This window comes from Magnolia sinica, chromosome 15 (genome assembly GCF_029962835.1).
Source record: "Magnolia sinica isolate HGM2019 chromosome 15, MsV1, whole genome shotgun sequence".
Classification (NCBI taxonomy): Eukaryota; Viridiplantae; Streptophyta; class Magnoliopsida; order Magnoliales; family Magnoliaceae; genus Magnolia; species Magnolia sinica.
The window spans coordinates 51871892-51892296 of NC_080587.1; the positions used below are offsets into that span (position 1 = coordinate 51871892).

Sequence of the window (20405 nt, forward strand, 5' to 3'; positions counted from 1 at the left end):
ATCGAAATAAATGTTAAATATGTAAATAAAGAAAAGATCTTAATTACTTAAGTATTGAAACGTTGATTCCAAATAATTCGTAGGACAACCTTATTTCACGAATTTCTTTAAAATCAAAACGTCAAACTTACAAGAGTAAATATAAAGTATTACAACATTCACGACTCAACTGAAATTAAATACCGTCAATCCACTACAAATAAAATAGAAGGCATTCACCACTTGGCATAAAGGATTATAGTGGTTCGGTGCTTTAAATCAGCCACACCTACTCCACTCCCAAAATTACTTCCCTCGTAATTTTGGTTTTCACTATGAAAAGGTATTCTCAGGTTCACCTTAACAACCTTATATAATTCTTGTGATTTTCACGAGTTATCACAATCAAAACCAAACTGAGATTTTATAGGTTATCTCGGACAAAACCTTAACTGAGATTTTAACAGGCTATCTTAGAAAAACCTAAAAGAGTTTAGAAGGTATACTTATTTTCACCGTAGAAGACGTATCAAATGATTGTAGCCGAAGAACCTCTTTCTTGAATGTAGATTGTTCCTTGTTTAGTCAAATAGAAAGGGTCTAGGGTTCTATTGATTTTAATTAAGTTAAACCCAAAGTCTACTTAAATCAATTCTCTTAGATCTCAAAAGATGAGTATAGTTTACTCTCTTTAGAATCAAACTTGAAAGATCTGAGATAAAGGGAATTAAAAAAATCTATATAAATTAAATTATAAATACCATTCAATAGTTTGCTAATAGCTTGAGCTTCTCTCTCTTATGGAAGGATTTTGATAATTAACTTGTGTAATTTGGAATGAGAGGATAATTTAATTTATAGGCAAATAAGTTGGAACTTCGGCTAGCCTAAGCAGATTGGATTCAGTTCAACGGGTTTCGGATTGTGTAGGATAAGATTTATCCAAAGTTTGGTTGGGCCGAGGTCAACTTTGGCTGGCCGAATAGCATAGTTCGACTAGCCGAATTTGCCCTTTGGCTGGCCAATTTCCAAAAGATGAGGTTGTTGGAATTGACTCGAACTTTCTCGGGCTAGTCGTACCAAAACTTGGGCTAGCCTAATTTGCAACAAAAATTAGTTGTTGATTCCTGCTTGAAGTTGGGCTAGCCGAACCAAATATTAGGCTGGGCGAATTCCAGAAAAAATAAGCATAAAAACCCAAAATTTAAATATTTTGAAAGCACCTTGTCCTAAGGTCTTTCTAGGGTTTTATACCACCTGAGATATATCAAATATTTGTTCTTCTTTGACTTGAACTTAGTCTCAGACTTCATCTTGAACTTGAGCTTGATCTTTTCTTGAACATTAGCCGATCTTGAGCTTAATCTTCTCTTGAATATAGATTCGTCTTGAGCTTAATCTTCCCTTGAAATAGATCCATCTTGCGCTTAATCTTCTCTTGATATTGAGCTTGATCTTCTCTTGACATAGGCCGTTCTTGAAGATCTTTTATCAAGTTGTTTTGTTTTTATAAAATTTGACAACTAAAGTGTGCTCAACATCTTAGCACTTACAAGTTTCGTCATTCCCCACCATTGCATTTAGCTCCCAACAGAAGGCCTTGAGGTGTGACGTGGGGTAGTCGCTGCCACCGTCTGTCACTTGAACTTGGATATCTCAAAGTTTTGAGGCACTCATGCATCTGGAAAGGGACAAGGGTCTTTAAACTTTATCGAGGGTAATTCTATCCCTTGTTGTCATTGAAGTTGGTTTTACATTATCTGCAGTTGCTCCCGCAACTCTTTCATTTCTGTTCGGCTCGTTTGAGAAACCAACGTTTCTCGGGGTAAGGCCTACTCCGCTTATTCGGCAAAGTGGTTGACTTCTTCGACCTTATGGCTCTCGTGAGGGGGAGCTTATTGAAAAGTGATTATGTTTCCAACTGCAGGAAATTGCTAGAATTGAAAAGCACTCCTGGTTGGAGGAGGTTGAGACATTGGGAAGTGGCTCCCTTGGTGGGTATTTGCCACTACTTGTTGATTGAATTGGACTCAACACTGACCCCATTGTGGGCATTCGCCAGTGCTTGTCTTGGCTTCCAGTCAAGGAAGTTGTTGTTACTGGAAACTGATTAAAAATCTCAACCGTGGGATTGGTTGGCAGTTGACTTGAAACCCTACCATGGGATTGTTTAGAAATTGACTACAATTTATGAGAGGATATTAAAAGAAATGCCCATAGTCGAGGATTACACTAACTGGCGTTAGAAGTCCTGTGCAGAATCCGACAGTTTTGTTTAATTGAATTGGATGTCAGAAGGAAAACTAGAGCTGGTGATTGTTGTTGCTGAGCTAAGCCAACATGGTTGTTGGCTGAGGTGGCTTGCACAATTCGAAGGAGCACCTTTGTTGTTTCTTGCATTGCCTTTATGCTTCATGCTAGGTCTTGGATGCATGATGTTGGTGTCAATTCTACTTATTGCTATAAGGGAGGGTGGACTTCTGGCAATTCGAGGGCGGTAAAGGGATGAACTTCTTTGTGATCCGCCCTGGTTGCCCAGGATCGGGTACGGACAGGGTTGTAGAAGAAGGTTTTGGTTCGAGGACGTCCGACTCGAATAGGTGCCCCTTTTGGGCTTTTTGGGATTTAGAATGAATACTAAATGTAAATGCAATCGCAGGTGAACTGTTGATCCTTAAAGATTTGCGATATCATGTTTTTCAACTTGGGTCGCAACTAGTGGGACTAACACATCCTTAGTGGAGTCGCCATTCTATGGATTTTGGATCCCAGGTGGACCAAACTCATGTGGGCCTTTTTAAAGGCTTTTTGCTTATGTAAGAAGGGTGTTATATTTGATTGGAGTTGCTACTATCCAGTTATTCGTTTCCCATAGTTAGCTAGACCTTATAGAAATATTAGGAGTGAGAATCCAAAGGATCTCAGTCCTAAAATGACTCCTTGATCTGTGACTGAAGATTTCATGTAAGGGACTACGATTATAAAGAGAGAAGGGGTTAGGTTCCCACTCTACCCATACAAATATATGATCTCTACTTCACAGGATCAAATGGACTATTAAGGATTATGATTGATTATTAAGCACTAGTGTTGCAAAGTGTGTGTAATGCCATGTTAGGTGCAACGCGTATGACAACTTGTAGCTTATGCTAGATAAATTTGCGTTGACTTTCCCACTTGCCAAAGCGATAACCAACTAGTCCAAATTTTTTATGGGTAGGGTCCGATTATCTTGTCAAGCCACAGAGTATACATTTGAACATATTGGGTATTGCGTGCTATGTATGCAATGCTACATATGCGGAGTTATACAATGTCGTGTATGTGAAGTAGTCTTATGTGCAACACCTATGACAAGTTGTAGTTTAGGTAAGATAAATCCACCTTAACTCTCCCACTTGCCAAAGTGATAACAAGTCACTCTAAGTATTTAGTAGGCATGGTCCGATCTGAAACTATATGGATTGTCTACCATGGCACATGGAAGCTTAATGTAGCTTAAAATTATGGCTAAGTCCTATAGGGAGGGGGGTGAATAGGACTACTTAAAAATTCTTGCCTAATTAAAATGATTTATCAATTTAAACTAGGAAGGTAAATGACACTTAGGCTTTCAAACTAAGTGGGTCCTAGACTACAAAAGATGAAACACTATAAGAAAATAATCTATAAGGGAGACAGTAATCTTGTGTGTATGAGATCAATTAGATGCCTATCATTCAATCCATTCAAGCATTCATATACTTTAACCAATTAAACTTATAAGCATGAATAAAAATTTGCTCAAATGACAATTACTAACACAAGCATATATAGTGGTTAGGCTACTTGCCTACACTCCTGATGGACACACTCTCCTCAAGTATACTAGTATTTCACTATTGAAGATTTTAAGTGTGGTTTACCTTTAACCTTTACAATGGTTTCTATAACTTACACGTACACTCCAGTGTCGAAAGAACACATTTCCACCCATGTTGGTAGCTCCTACGGAGACTTATTTGGTTTTCTATTGGCTAATAAAAAACCAGTAATGGTCCTAATCCAAGGCCCTATGTACACTTTCACCGAAGGCTCCTAATGGAGATTAATATGTACACACCTGTGTCCGGTGAATTCAGTCTTACACAAGGACCTATTGAAGTTTTGGTTACAAAATCTACACTCAATCCTACATAAGGAAGGAGTGTATTGACTATATAATTAACAAGTTACTTGTCGAATTGAGCCCCGTTGTAACGCCTACTTGATATACTTATTCAATGCTCTCACATACTTGAATCAGCTTCTTATTTACTTCCACGATTGTTCAAGTGGATGCTTCAACTTTTATGATTAACCGTCTTGCATATGATGCCCCAATGAGATGACCAAGGTGGTGAGAGTTGGGTTGAATCTCTTACAACTAAAGATTATATTTGGTTCTTAATAGGGATTCACTTAGATGGGTATTCTAGAGGATATAAACAAGGATATACCTATAAACTTAGTGTCTAATATGTAAAAAATGGTAGAGATCAAGTGCATCTTCATAATGGAGGTTGGAATCCTCACTTGAGTGGTAAAGCTTAAGAAGATGACTTGAATTGCATAAATTTAGAGGCTTAGGATGAAAGATATGAGTGGGGAATCATCTAAGCTCTAATGGTAGCAAAAATTCATCCACATGCCCCAAACTCGAATGGCTTTTATATATAAATCAATTTGCAACGGCTATAAAATGGTTAGAAAATGACATGTTCGATTAATCGACCGAGGGCCTTCAATCGATCTAACTTCATTGAAATAGGCTAGAAAACTCACTGGATAGTTTTAGTCATCCTTGATCGATCAAGCTCATCCTTCGATTGATCAAGCTCGTCCTTCGATCGATGGAGCTTTGCTCGAAAGTTTGCTATTTTGGAAAATTTAGTTTACAATAGCTTTGAACCTCTTTTAGCCTTTTTAGCCTATTTATCATGTTTTAAATGAACTCCTAAGGCAAAGGGATGGCCAATTAAAGGTTTACCTATTTGGGAATGATTCTTTAAAGGTTAGGGTTGTTTTGGGCTTACGGTTAGTATCACAAAGGCAACTCATGATTTATTTATTTTTCACCCCTTGTTGTCTCCATGTGTCTTCCGTCTTCAACTTCCAAGGGCTCAATAGACTCACTGACACACTGATCACATGATTGATAAAAAAAAGTGCACAAATAAGTGCACTAACACGATCAACTTGACAAGCCATAGAGAATACATTTGAACTAATTTAGAGCACAATGCTATGGATGCAATACTATGGATGGGGTGTGAGCAGGGAGATTGAGAAGGGAATAGGTGTTGCACGAAGTTTATGCAAAAATAGGTGAAGTTAATTTAGGGTTGAATTGTAGGATGGACAGATGTGTTGTAAGGATCGGGTTAAGCGGGTTGGACTAAGGATTTGGGTTGCTCAGGTAGTTAGGGATTTGACTGAACTAGGCCGGCCTAGGTTGGATTCGTTCCCTATGCTCTCACTTCTCCTTAATGAAGGGATAAAATGGGCTAAGGGTGGCTTGGGATGAAATTAAAGGGTTTCTCTAGATTTTTGGACTTGTTGGGTCTATTGTAATGAGAAAGGGAGGGGGCTATTTATAGCCCCCAAGCTCAAGTTTGTTGTAATTCTTGAAACGTTTAGGGTTCAAAAGGGTTTGGATGGTTGGGATTCAAGATTCTAAGTGGCATGATCTACGTGGTTGGATTGATAGGTAAAATGGTAATTTTAGCTAAAGCAAGGGTAATTGGAGCCATTTCACCTCTCCACATGCTTGCACCCCTCTGCAAGGCATGGGGGCTACCATGTGGCAGGTGATAGTAGGGTGCCGCCCAATCCACAACAACCCTTCTACTTTGGCAGGTGGGTACCCCCAAGTGTGTGGAAACTCCAACTTCTCAAGTGCTATATTGTCGTCTCTCTGGATTTTTGATGAACTTTGGGCTTGGGCTTGATGTTAGGTTTCACCTTGGATTGGTTTGGGGCTTGATTTGACCAGGTGGATTGACTTAGTGAGCTGACTCCGTGAGTTGACTAGGTGAATTGACTGGATGAGTTAACTAGGTTCTAGGGTTAGGGTTAGTTTAGGCTTTAATTTAGATTTAGGATTTGGTAGAGTTGACTCGGTCCAACTTAATCATCTTGTCGGCCTGGGGTGGGGTTTGTACAGGTCGTAGTTTTCAACATCTTTATATCTTGTGATTGTTCAGTTCTGAGAGCAGGATTGTTTTGAGGGTTTTGGGTCATGGTGGTAAGCATATTCCATTGGGCGAAGAATTAGTTTTGTTGTTTATGTATTAAGTTGGCCATTTGGGTCCCATGGTCGCATATTAGGTTCGATCCCATTAGGGTGGCCCATATATGGTGGTCTAGGTACTTGTTCCTAGGGCTGTACATTAAGTCGAGTCGAGTCGAGGTGGGCTAAGCTTGGCTTGACTCGACCTGGACCTCAACCTCGAGCTTACCATTGGAGCTTGACTTGTTTGCCAAATCTTTTAAGTTGAGCTCGAGGCAAGCTAGTGGATTAAGTCGAGTCGAGTCGAGCTTGCTTCCAACCCGACCCAACCCACACCCGATCCAACTTAATTACCCGACCCAACCCACACCCAAGCTCAGGCAAGTGGCCAAGGGGGGAGAGAGATGTTGAGTGTGAAATATTGCATATTTTTTCCTATTTATACCTTGGTTTTATGAACATGATATTGCGTAATCGATTTAATTATGCATATTTTCATGTGCAAGGTGATTTCGCGAGCTTAAGTTGAAATTGATGCCAAAAGGAAGATTTATGCTCAAAAGTTTACTAAATGAAGATATAGATATTTGGAAGTCATTAATGAAAAATTTACATGCCAAAGATCTAAGAAAACCAAGTGAGGAATGGAGAGAATCAAAGATTTGAAGTGAAGAAAAGGAATTCTGAAATTATCATGAAAACAAACATATTCCTGAAATTGTCCTAAAAAGGCATATTCTGAAATGCAGTCTTTTTGAAAAAATGTACAGAGTAAAGTCTATTTTGGGAAACTGTGCAGAGTGAAGTTTATTTTGGCAAACTGCGTAGAGTGCGTAAATTTAAGGCGGTTTCTAGATTTTTTCAACTCGGTGCGAAAGTTGGAGTTCTACAATTATAAATAGGACTCCCTAAGATGCTCCAAAGCATCTTCTAGGGTTTGGAAAAGTCTCAAGGAGTATAGCACAAGGGTGGAGTAGCCGTCAGAGAGTTTTTCTTCTTTCCTAGTTTATTTTTTATGCTTTGTTTAAGATATTTGGTTTCAATCATGTCTATGGTTGGGAACCTCTTAGCTAGGGCTAAGAGGTGAAGCTTGTAGCATGTTGGGATGTTTATTTTGCTTTGATTCTTGTTCTTATTGAACTTCATTAATTTTTAGTTTTATATTAAAAGAATATTTTTAGTTTTCTATGATTTATTGTGACTCAAATTATAATAAACACTGTGATAGCTTTGGATATATTCTTTTCCTATTTTGAGATAGTGAGATTGGTAAATCCATTGTTCACCAACGTCTCCTGGGCATGGTAGAGTGATGAAATCCTTCTAATCTTCATAATTCTCCTCCATTGAGAATTAGGTCAATGAAAAGTTCAGATTTGATTTAAATTGTTTTATCTTCCAATTGGATAGGACATGACTCCAATTCCAATTGTGTTTAGCTACAAGTGGATCCTTGGCACCTTAGTTGCCACCTTTAATTGATAGTTTAAACATTATTCACAAGTACTCTCTTTTATTTCAGAATTCAGATTTAGATCTTCTTCTAGTTCTAGTTATAGTTCTTTTCAAAATATGTACAAGTTTAGCCTCTGTGGATTTGACCTCGTTCTTACGAGTTATTACTACATCGCAACCCTATACTCGGGGTTGTGAACAAGTTTTTGGCACCATTTTCGAGGATACGGCTATGTTTTTCTAGGATTAATTGGTATTGGTTAAGATTAGGGTTAACTTTTTGCTTTTTTTAGTTTATGATTTTTTTAAAAATTGTTTTTGAAAACTTACATTGTTTTCTGTTTTGTAGGATCTTAACATATATAACAACTCCAATCCAGTAACCTTTTTCTAATTCTCTCTTTCTTTTTAGATCTCTTATTTGTTTTAGTTTTTCTACTTTTCTTTTTAGGTTTAATTGTTTAGTTACTTGAGGGTTATGCGTGTTTCATGCCCAAGTGGGTTCGTGAGAACACTCAACGTCTCTTGAGTGAAGGAGGATTAGTCAAAGGATAGTTTATCCATCAAAGGATTAGACACCACTTGAGATCCTCTCAATTAATTGAAGTGATGGTTACAAATCAACCTCAACCTCAACCTTAACCTCAACCACCAGTTGAGGAAGTTCAAGATGAAAATGAGGTGTATAATGTACCCCCGCCTCGTACTCTATGCGATTATTTACAACCGGCAAGGGTGAGCATACCTCCTTGTATGGTCTTTCCACATAATGCAAGAAACATGGATATCAAACCTGGAGTAATACAACTCCTTTCTATGTTTCATGGACTAGATTCTGAAAGTCCATATTTACACATTAAGGAGTTTGATGAGATAGTCTCTACATTACACTTTTCAAACATGTCTGAGGACACAATACAACTTAAATTGTTTCCTTTTTCATTAAATGAGAAGGCTAAGATGTGGATGCACTACTTAAAGCCAAGATCCATCAGCACATGGGCCGAGATGACCTAGAAATTTCTCAAAAAGTTTTTCCCATTTCATAAAACTATCACTTTAAGGAAGGAAATCATAAACTTTGCCCAAAAAGAGGAAGAGACCTTCTTCCAATGCTGGGAAAGGTTCAAAGGTCTCACGAATTCCTGTCCTGATCATGGCTATGAAGTATGGCGAACAATAAGCTTTTTTTTATTATAACGGATTAACTTCACCAATGCGCCAGTTCGTAGAAATGATGTGTAATGATGAATTCATGAACAAAGAGGTCGATGATGCGTGGGATTACCTTGATCAATTGACAGAAAACGTGCAATCATGGGACACCTCTCCAAGACTCACCACTTCTAAGCCTACTCAATCAAAAGAAATGGGAGGAATTTATGTTCTAAAAGAGGAAGATGATATGAGTGCAAGAGTAACCAATCTCACAAGAAAAGTCAAGGCCATGGAACTTAAGAAGGCAGAACCTATCAAATCTGATAAGGCTGCGGAAGTTGTTTGTGGTATTTGTACTTGTAACATACTTACAACTGAGAATTGCCCAACAATTCCTGCTTTTTAAGAAATATTGAATTGGCAATCGAATGCCGTGAAAAACTACCAAAGACCTTTCAGAGGACCCACCTCAAATACATATAATTCTAGCTGTAGAAACCATCCAAATTTTAGTTGGAGGAATGGACAAATGGCTAACCCACAAGTGGCCCTTATTTGAATTTTTAAATTAGAAGAGACCTCAAGAGAATACGATTAAAAAATTCATGCAAAACCAAGAGCTATTCAACCAGAATACGCTATAGGCATTCCAGGATATCGAAACAACAATAGGAATGTTTGCGTTATCCATTCAAAGGATTGAGTCACACTTAGCGATTGGGGAGAAAAGGATGCTTCCAGCCCAACCTCTCCCCAATCTAAAGCCACAATGTGAAATTAGTGACCCAAGCTCTTCAAATCGAATGGAGCAAGTCAAGTTTATCACCACCCGTAGAAGTACAAAGACAATTGACAAATCTATTCCGTTAATGGCTGAAAAGCCTAAGGACCCCGAAGAAGATAAGAATGATAGACTTAGCATTACTCCACATGGGTTAGAACTAGAACATCAAAGTAAGCCGATTGTGTCATTCCCTCAATGGTTGATTGCACCAAAACCTCTATCTAATTCTCAGGATATTCTAGAGGTGCTTAAACAAGTGAAGGTCAACATTCATCTATTGGATGTCGTTAAACAAATTTCTTCATATACCAAAATTTTGAAAGATTTATGCACTACCAAAAAATGACAAAACATACAAAAGAAAATCTTTTTGACAGAAAAAGCGAGTGTCATTCTCAAGCAAGATGTGCCATAAAAATACAAAGATCCCAGTAGCTCGACCATCACATGTGTAATTGAGAATTATCGGATTGAGCATGCACTTCTTGACTTGGGGACGAGTGTGAACTTGATCCCTTACTCGGTTTATGAACAATTGGGTCTAGGTGAATTAAAACCCACCTGGACCACATTACAACTTGTTGATCGCTCAGTCTGTATACCTTGGTTTTATAAACATGATAGTGATTAATCGATTTAATTATGCATGCTTTCATATGCAAGGTGATTTCGAGAGCTTACGTTGAAATTGATGCCAAAAGGAAGATTTATGCTCAAAAGATTACTAAATGAAGATTTGGAGATTTGTAAGTTATTAATGAAGAATTTACATGCCAAAGATTTAAGAAAACCAAGTGAGGAATGAAGAAAATCAAAGATTTGAAGTGAAGAAAATGAATTCTAAAATTATCCTGAAAACAATCATATTCTTGAAATTGTCATGAAAAAGCATATTCTGAAACTTAGAGTCTTTTTGAAAAATTGTGCAAAGTGAAGTCTATTTTAGGAAACTATGTAGAGTAAAGTTTATTTTAGCAAACCGCGAAGAGTATAAATTTGAGGCGGTTTTTAGATATTTTTTTAACTCGGTGAGAAAGTTAGAGTTCTACAACTATAAATAGGACTCCCTAGGATACTCCAAAGCATCTTCTAGGGTTTAGAAAGGTTTCAAGGAGTATAGCACAAGGGTGGATCAACCGCCAAAGATTTTTTCTTCTTCCTTAGTTTATTTTTCATGCTTTATTTAAGAGATTTGGTTTTAATCATGTCTATTGTTGGGTAAACCTCTTAGCTACGGCTAAGAGGAGAAGCTTGTAACATGTTGGGATGTTTATTTTGCTTTGATTCTTGTTGTTATCAAACTTCATTAATTTTTAATTTGATATTAAAGGAATAATTTCAGTTTTCTATGATTTATTGTGACTCACATTACAATACATGCTTTGATAGCTTTGGATATCTTCTTTTCTTGTTCTGAGATAGTGAGATTGGTAAATCCCATTGTTCACCATCATCTCCTGGGCATGGTAGGGTGATGGAATCCCTTCCAATCTTCACAATTCTCCTCTATTGAGAATTAGGTTGATGAAAAGTTCAGATTTGATTTAAATTGCTTTATCTTGCAATTGGATAGGATAGGACTCCAATTCCAATTATGTTTATTGAATCAAGTAAGGTAGCATCTTAATAACTACAAGTAGATCCTTGGCACCCTAGTTTTTACATTTAATTGATAGTTTAAACGTTATTCATAATTACTCTCTTTTATTCAAGAATTCAGATTTAAACTTCTTCTAGTTCTAGTTCTTTTCAGAATACGTACAAGTGTAGTCCCTATGGATTCGACCTCGTTCTCACGAGTTATTACTATATCGCGACCCTACACTTGGGGTTGTGAACGAGAGAGAGAGAGAGAGAGAGAGAGAGAGAGACTATTGAGCTCGGGCGCGACGAGTTGGGTAAGGAAAGGAAATGGTAACAAAAGGACGGATGATTAGGGTAGGGTTTAAGTTCTAATTTATATATATATATATATATATATATATATATATATATATATATATATATATATATATATATGTTGAGCCAAGTTTGAGTCGAGTCGAGATCCACTATGATCGAACTTGACTTGTTTTCAGAACGAGCTGGGTCATATAAAGCTTGGCTCGCCTCGAGTCGCCGTTCAAGCCAAGTCAAGTCGAGATAGATCGAGCTGAGTCAAGCAAGCTTTTCAAGCTAGCTTGTCTCATTTACAACTCTACTTGTTCCTCCTCTAAATCATCTAACACATTTTCATCATGTTCATCTTGAGGAGTTTCAGATATTTCAGGTGCAATAAGTTCCACAGATGGTGGTGCTGGGAGTGGGGCACTTAAGAAAGGTGCAAGATTTTGTAGACTTCTAATCTTCCTAGGAGCAATTTACTGAGTGTAAAATGATGGTTTTAGGTTGTAATCATGATTGACATAGATAAAAAAATGCAGGCATACTCTAATTTCAAAGTTTTTGGGTTCACCATACTATTCTAGATTCTTAGAGATCCTCCTAGGTTTTAAGCCTTTAATTCCAAAGATCTACCAGTTATTCTTTATTCTTTCTATCTTAAGCTCTAATGAATCTTAAACCTGAGTTTTGATACCAACTTGTCATGAGCCGAAATTCGGAGACCAAGTATATCATTTTAGAGCCAATCTCCGTGATGTGACTTCCACACACATGTACAGTCGAATTATTCACATTTAAAATAAAACCACATGCATTATTATAATAAAGGTGAATTTTGCTAAGTTATGATCCAATAAACGATTAATAACATCCAAACCATGTAAATTGTTAAATGACCTGGTCACTAGGTCTTATTACAATTCATAGTGAAAATGATAAAAGAAATAAATACAGAGCTACTCCAAAGCAGCTAATTCATCTTCCTATAGGTATTGGCACCCATGCGCCTTTGGTTCTTCCCCAATAACATCTGTTTGGTTTATATGAGTGGAGAGTGAGCTGGCTAGGCCAAGTGAATAGTTACCAATAAGGTACCACCACATTAAATCATACTTATACTATTAGATTTGTAACAGTGTGTATTATCTTATTTTAGCATAGAATCCGAGATTTTATTTCTTGTACAGTTGTAGCAATCTCCTTAATATAGATTGTAATTGACTATATAAGAGGACGTTCCTCTTCTCAATGAACATACGAAAGTTTTTCACAACTTGTCATGGTATCAGAGCCAGTCCATCTAGGCCATTGATCATTGACCCCATCTCGGTGTTGGGCCATTCATCACAGTTGGTCTTTGGATCAGTCACGGTACTAATCAACCACAACAACTCAGATCTTCCAGCCGCGCCCCAATCGCTATGTCCCCATCCATCGCTGCCCCTGTGCTCGTGTTCGCCCGCTGTTGTGTCCATTCACAATCTTGATCTACATGGCTACTTCTTCAGATAGTACTATGTCTACTTCAACCAATGTATCTACTTCAGCCAATATTTTGGCAACTCCAAACTCCTCAAATCCACTCTATCTTCATCATTCTAATCAGCTAGGTATTACACTTGTTTCTCAACCTCTCATCGGCGATAACTATGCCACTTCGAGTCGTGCCATGATCGTTGCTCTTAACGCCAAGAATAAACTATACTTTGTTGATGGCTCCTACCTACAACCCTCTACTACTGCTCCTAATTTTGCCTCATGGACTCGATGTAACCATATGGTTCTATCTTGGATCCTCAATGCTCTCACTAAAGAGTTATCAAATAGTGTGGTTTACACTGACAGTGCTTATGCTGTTTGGATTGATCTCCATGACCATTTTTCTCAAAGCAACGGTCCACACATATTTCAACTTCAGCGCTCCATTTGCTCTTACACACAAGCTCAGTCTACCATTGCTACATACTTCTCACAGTTGAAATCATATTGGGATGAACTATCCTCCCCTGTTCTCCTTGTATGTACTTGTGGAGCAGCAAAGGATCTCACTTCCTTTCAACAGCAGGAACGCCTCATGCAATTTCTTATGGGGCTTAATGAAAGTTACTCTGCCATCTAAGGACAACTTCTTCTCATGAATCCTCTTCCTTCAATTAACAAAGCATACTCCTTATTACTGCAAGAAGAAAAACAATGAGAGGTCTCTACTTCTCACAAACCTTCCATTGAGATTACCTTGGTCACTATAGATTATCCTTCTCATCCAGGCTCCTCTCACAATTCAGGACGTAATCTTTCCAAGGACAATTGTGACAGACATCGCACTCAGCTCACTTGTGATTATTGTGGTTGGATAGGTCACACAAAGGACAAATGTCATGCACTACATGGATATCCACCCGGCCATCACCTCCATGGTGCTACCCCATTTAGACCTCGCAAAATGCCATTACATGACAATGCAAGTCCTACCAATTCTGCCACGTCCACTCCCAACTTCACTACAGATCAGTATCATTAAATTCTTTCACTGCTCAATAAAGGTACTACACAGCCTGAGGCAAATCTTGCAGGTAATTTCTCTTGTTTTTCTATTTCTTCCTCTCCTTCCACATGGATTATCGACACTGGTGCTACTACCCATATGACCCATTATTTATCTTCACTTCAATCTTCCTCACATTCTAATGCAATTTCTTTCGTCACATTACCAAATTGTAATTTTGCCGATGTCACCCATGTAGGTTCTACTACTCTTACACCCACTATTTCCTTTACTGATGTTTTGTGTGTTCCATCTTTTCGATTTAATCTTCTCTCCGTCAGTCAATTAACTCGTTAATTAAAATGTTCAGTCATATTTTTTTCCTGATTTCTGTCTCTTTCAGGACCTTGCCACAAGGAGGATGATTGGACTGGATAAGGAGCAAAACGGCCTTTATCACTTCATTCCACATGTTCCTCCAGCCGTTTTATCTGCTAACTACCATTCTTCCTCTAAATTATGGCATTGACGACTTGGTCATCCTTCCCAGGCTCGCCTTCGGCATCTGTCTAGCGTTTTACATTCTATTATATTTTCTAATAAATTTCATTGTGATGTTTACCCTTTAGCCAAACAATTTAGATTACCTTTTCCATCTAGTTCTATTTCCACTATTGATATTTTTGACTTAATTCATTATGATATTTGGGGACCATACTTAGTTCCATCTCATTCTAGTGCTTGTTATTTTTTAACTATTGTTGATGACTTTTCACGTGCTACTTGGACATATCTGATGCATTGTAAATCAGATACTTTGTTTTTTCTCAAATCTTTCTTTGCCATGGTCAAAACTCAATTTCAAAAACAAGTTAGGCAGAGTCCCACTGATAATAGATTGGAATTTTTCTCTGCTAATCTCAACTCATTTTTTTAAGAAGCTGGCATCATCCATCAACATTTTTGTGTTGCTATTCCACAACAAAATGGTGTTGTTGAAAGAAAGCATAGGCACATTCTTAAGGTTGCCCGTGCGCTTCGCTTTCACGCCCACCTCCCACTTGAATTTTAAGGATAATGTATTCTCACTGCTACATATCTTACATAGATTGTACTTGACTATATAAGAGTATGTTAATTCTGCTTCTCAATGAACATACGAAAGTTTTGCACAACTTGTAATATACAAATAAAAATATATACATAGAAATCTTAATTAGATGGAAATATGCGGAGGGAACGAATCCACCCGCATGGACAGGAAACACATTTACCTACATCCACCGTAGGGGCAAGTATCGACCATACAGGTAAGCACGTGAGTGGAAGAAATGTCTACACTTATATGGAACGGGTATCCGGAAGTAATACTCTTTAGGATGAACTATTTGAAAGCTACGCTACCCGGATCAACGTGATTATACCACGTATGTACGATGATTAGGTAGCCTTTTATTTAATAGGCTTACACAACAAACACGCATTGATGTATATATTCACGATGGCATCACCCTCCTTTTCCAGGAGTTAGATAATGTATATAGGTGACATGTTTGGAAGAAGGGCTAAATCAGAACTTATAATGCAGCTGATGCGTCTAAACATTTCTCAGATGTCACCTGCATGGCCTATGCCCCTGGAGAAAACCCAAAGGGCATTTGTGTCCCTTTCACTGGAGAGGTATGCTTCAGTACATCTTACATGAGGAGTCTAGCTTTTAAGTCTAGATCGTCTTCCAATGATCTAAACCGTTTATACAATAACACTCACCTCTTATAATGGATGGCCACCGAGTAAAATCTGTTAAATTAGATTATTTTAAACATTCAAAATTCGGCTCTTTTTTTATTTGAAAAGGGATGGTCATCATCACATTTGTGTCGTCAAAGGTTTAAACGGTTTATAAGACCCAATTTTAAAGAAATGTATTCGAGCAAGCAATGTACTGAATGCACGAGGGTTTCATGCCAAAAAAAGGTCGACCTTATCATCAGGAGAAATGATCCATCGAGCAGTTCGATGCAGCCTTTTTCTTTTTTTTCACGAACATGCTATATATGTAGAATATCCAACCCATTAGCAATATGGGCCGGACCACGATGATTGCCTCATACGAAAAACATGCACGTATACTAATCAATCGGGACACAAATCAGAATCATCGGACAGCCAATGAGTGAAGTGGTGTGGCCCACCCAATGAATGAACTAGCCTGATTTTCATTTCGATATTCCCCGCGGATGAGATATTGGCAGGTTATCATACATCCACTGCGTCGGATCATTCATTACTTATCACAATCCAACGGGATATCTTCCCTCCTTCTATCTCAAGCGACTGACCACACGCGCTCTATCAATGCGAGTACACACGCACGATCTCTTTCTCTCTCATGGGGTGTTTTGTCCCATCGGTTGGCTTGTCTCCAGAACTTTCATCCCTTCTCCGAGGAATCTTCCGTACACATTACTAGAGATATCATCCGATGAGATTGCGCTCGCACTCTTCATAAATACATATGACGGACACGCGCGCATGAACATAATATAAGTACTTCGACCAACACGTGCAAGTTAATGAAGCCGTACTGGATAAGAGCCACCGTGTACACGGTGAATATTCTGTGGTCCAAAAAACTGGGCTGATCTACTCTTCAGATGAGCTATCCGTGCGCATTGACTCTTTCTAACCGTCCATCTTTTTAATCATGCACATGCAAATCACCGGACAACAAAGAGCTTCCGTGATTGTTTGGCATAGGACATCACTGTAGGCTCCACATGAACGGAGTTCCCCGATTTTTCTCACGTGGGATAACTTGTCACGAGAAATAGTGGCCTCTTCAATCTCCCCTCGCGCGAGTCGCACGATAATTTCCACAAAAAGCACTAGTGCGGAGAGACTGACAGCGTTCTGTACAGATACATGCATCCATCCTCTGTCTCTGTCATCACATCTCTTTACTGCTGCCGTGATGTACGCTGAGAGACGTGGAGGAAAGCACCAGAATGTCGTGCGGCCATCTCACCGCACGCATGAGTCCGTAATCTACCAACTAAGGCTGTCCAATCTAAGTGGCCCACATCATGATTGTCTCATGTCAGGCATGCTATTTATTTATCTTATTATTTCTATCAATTTTCTGTAAAAATTTTCCTTCTCTTTTATTTTTTTTTTTTTTTTTTAATTTTACGCTTTACTGTTTTGCGTGGCCGTGCGTGGTTTTCCAATAATTATTTACTCAAGTAGCTTTATGCTGACATTAATTACATTTGATCGATGTTTTTACTACATTAGTTATTTTACCCATAAACTATGATAAAAATGTTATTCTTATATTACTAAATGCAATGGTTATAATTTACTTATTACCATTGAGTGTAAGGGCACTTGATCATACATTAAGTAAGTTGAGTTGGGTCTTTGCTCCTGTCACGGTGGTAGACTCTAAGGGCCCGTTTGGCCGGGTGGATTGGGAGGGATTGAATGGTATTAGGGTGGATGGCATGGATTTTTAGGTAATGATGATGTTGTCAGTGGATTGTCTGGAGATCCATGGGATTGCTATATCCTGGATTGCTTTATCCAATCCGTTTGGCACGCCCGGCCAATCCTGGGATTAAACCTTCTCATCCCTTCCAATCCTTCAAACCAAACACGTCCCGGGTAAATTTGAAAGGATTAGGTTGGGTTGGATGGGATTTAAAGGTAATGATGGTGTTGTCAGTGGATTGTCTAAGATCCATGGGATTGGGATCCGATCACTGAATCTGTTTGGCACGCCAGGCCAGTCCCAGGATTTGACTTTCAATCCCTTCCAACACAATCCAAGCCCTTCCAATCCGACCGGCCAAACGGGCCCTAAGGAGCTTCAACACCTAGTCAAGGGTTCGATCACCCATAGGTGGTGGAAGCGGTGTGTGTTTAAAAAAAAAAATAAATAAATAAAAGTAATTTGAGTTCAGCACTTGATTAAATTTCTAATTTTTTAGAGATAGCTTATCCCAGCTAAAATATCATTTATCCTATTTTAACCACGGGGTTAAATTAATGGTATGGAATTGCATTAGTGGATGGAATTAAGGCTATTATTACTCAATGATTACATATTAGAGGATAACATGTTTTTTTCACTGTCCAATCACATAATTGGAATCAAATTCTTCTCTTGAAAAATAGACAGTCAATGGACCACCTTGTACAATTGTTGCCAATTACCTGTACACATGTAACTTGAATGTCACGTGTAAAGGGTAAATATGAATGGATGATCTAAATAAAACACATACATCAATGTGTGGCCCATAGACTTGGTCGATTTCCAAATCCAAAAAAATAATTCCCGCAGTGTATACTATTGTCTCTAGATAATATGATACAGGATTAATCTAATCCTTTGGGTGGTTTCCAAACACTGGATAAAATTTTTATAGAATCAAATGCAATTGCATGCCACCTAATTCTTAATTTGATGTAATTCCAAGCATTAAAACAGCCCTAAAATGGGACCCTTTCTTCAGATATTTTCGGAATGCAGGTGGAGTGTAATAAGGGGATAGCTACACGTGCTGCCTCCAATCAACATCTGTATTCAGATATGGGCCCAATAGTGAAAAGTAATGATTGGCGTGCGAAGAAAGCATACCAAAGGCACGATGTTGGATAAGGTGTATCTGGCCTTAGTATACTCAATAACAATTTATCTTTATTTTAACACATGTAGTGCGGCCCGAATGTACGATGTGAACTCAGTTTCCTGCAACATCTTTTGCACGGTAGTCCTACAACGCAGCCCTTTTTTGAGACGTATCTGTACGGAATCCACTCCATTTATCAGTTTTGTGGGCTCATGTGAAGATGCAGCACAAAAATAAGGCAGGTACAAGACCCAAGTGGCCCACGCTACAGGACAGAAAGGAGAAGGAAATGCTTCATATTGAAACATGGGGCTCAATTCATGGTGATTCTCAATAAGATGAAGGGAAAATATAAATATCAGTCTAATTCAAAACTTATATGCGCCCAGTAGGGTTTCAGTAGTGCGGTACAATCTCCACTTTTTCATTTTTTTTTCCTTTCATGTCCACGTGGGGGTCTTGTATCTATCTCATTTGGGATCTCATCCTAAAATAAGCTAGCCAAACTGAAGAAGGGGCAGGATTTCACACGGATTTCGTAGGGGCCCATTGGGCTTTTTATTGAAAAGTCGGAAGGCAGATTGGATAGGAATGGACCGGGGCTCTGAGGGGGCCACTGTGATCAATAGGGTTTATCCACACCGTCCATCCATTTTTACATATCATTTAAGGCACATGCCAAAAAATGAGACAGATCCAAGGCTCTAGTGGACCGCACCACAGGTGGCAGCGGTGATAATTATGCTCATAGTTGAAACCTTCTTACGGCCCACTGCGATGGTTAATTTCCATCCAACGTGTTCATAAAGTTGCATAGATCTCCACGAACGGAAACACATATATAAGCTTGATACAAAATTTTTTGAATGACTCATTTTTTGAGCTTATACCTAAAATGATACGACAAAGTGGGGATGAAACCCATACATCACTGTGTGGAGAAACTAATTATTTGAAGTAATCTGATTCTTCTGGACCTTAAGAGCCAAAAACTTCTCCATTTTCCAAGTTCTCATAGGGCTGGCACCCAATTTTATTGTAAGATATTCCTGGAGCGAAATGCACGTAGGTTCAAGGAAAAGAAATACTCCGCTTCAGCCGCTATAACCAAAGTCTCTCATTGGTTAAGGGAGGCGGGTAAGAATTTGCAGCTTGAAGGCAGGAGATCCCTTTCAGAATCAACAACTCTGAAAAAAAAGGGGATAAAAGGAAACATAGAGAAAGGAGAGATAAAATTCCATCTCATTAGGTAGAGCGTGATAAACTCCAAGTGCTGCAGGGTTGCAATGTACTAATAAGTCGGTGAGACTGAAGTCGCATCCACATGGACTTATGATTATGTATCATAAGTGATTTCTAAAACACTTTAGAATTAAAAATAAAACTAAAACTAACTACTGGAATTTGTTTTAAAGAGTAACGATGTAGTTAAAAAAGAAATCAAATAAGAATGAAATACTAGTGCACCAAGGATTCACCTTCTAACTATATCTTAATACTTAATTTAATTGATTCAATTGAATTATTCAATTGGAATCAAAGTTCTATCCTATCTAGCTGGATAATAGAGCGGTTAAATTATCATTCATATATTAAAATATATTTGAACTTCAATTGAATTGGTTCCCACATTAAACATTAAAGTTTTGATCGCAGGGAATTTAAAGTATTAATCATGCGTGAAAGATTAATGGATTTTACAGGTTAATCTCTTGTAAAATAGATAAGAAATTATTTTTAACTTTCTTACGCATCTAATATACCCGGAGTTAA

At 38.2% G+C, this 20405-nt stretch overlaps 1 protein-coding gene across 1 annotated transcript; it reads left to right on the top strand.

Annotated features, from left to right (window-relative positions):
- Positions 1–13002: 13002 nt before the first annotated feature.
- LOC131226935 (uncharacterized) lies at positions 13003–14524 on the top strand. The gene is made up of 2 exons (XM_058222635.1): positions 13003–13527; positions 14399–14524. The coding sequence occupies exons 1-2, from the start codon at positions 13003–13005 to the stop codon at positions 14522–14524; spliced, it is 651 nt and encodes a 216-aa protein (XP_058078618.1).
- The last annotated feature ends 5881 nt before the right edge of the window (positions 14525–20405 follow it).

Coding starts and splice junctions, on each gene's coding strand:
- LOC131226935 (XM_058222635.1), top strand. CDS start 13,003: ATGGCTACTTCTTCAGATAGTACTATGTCTACTTCAACCAATGTATCT. Junction 13,528..14,398: donor TATCCTCCCCTGTTCTCCTT/GTATGTACTTGT, acceptor TGTCTCTTTCAG/GACCTTGCCACAAGGAGGAT.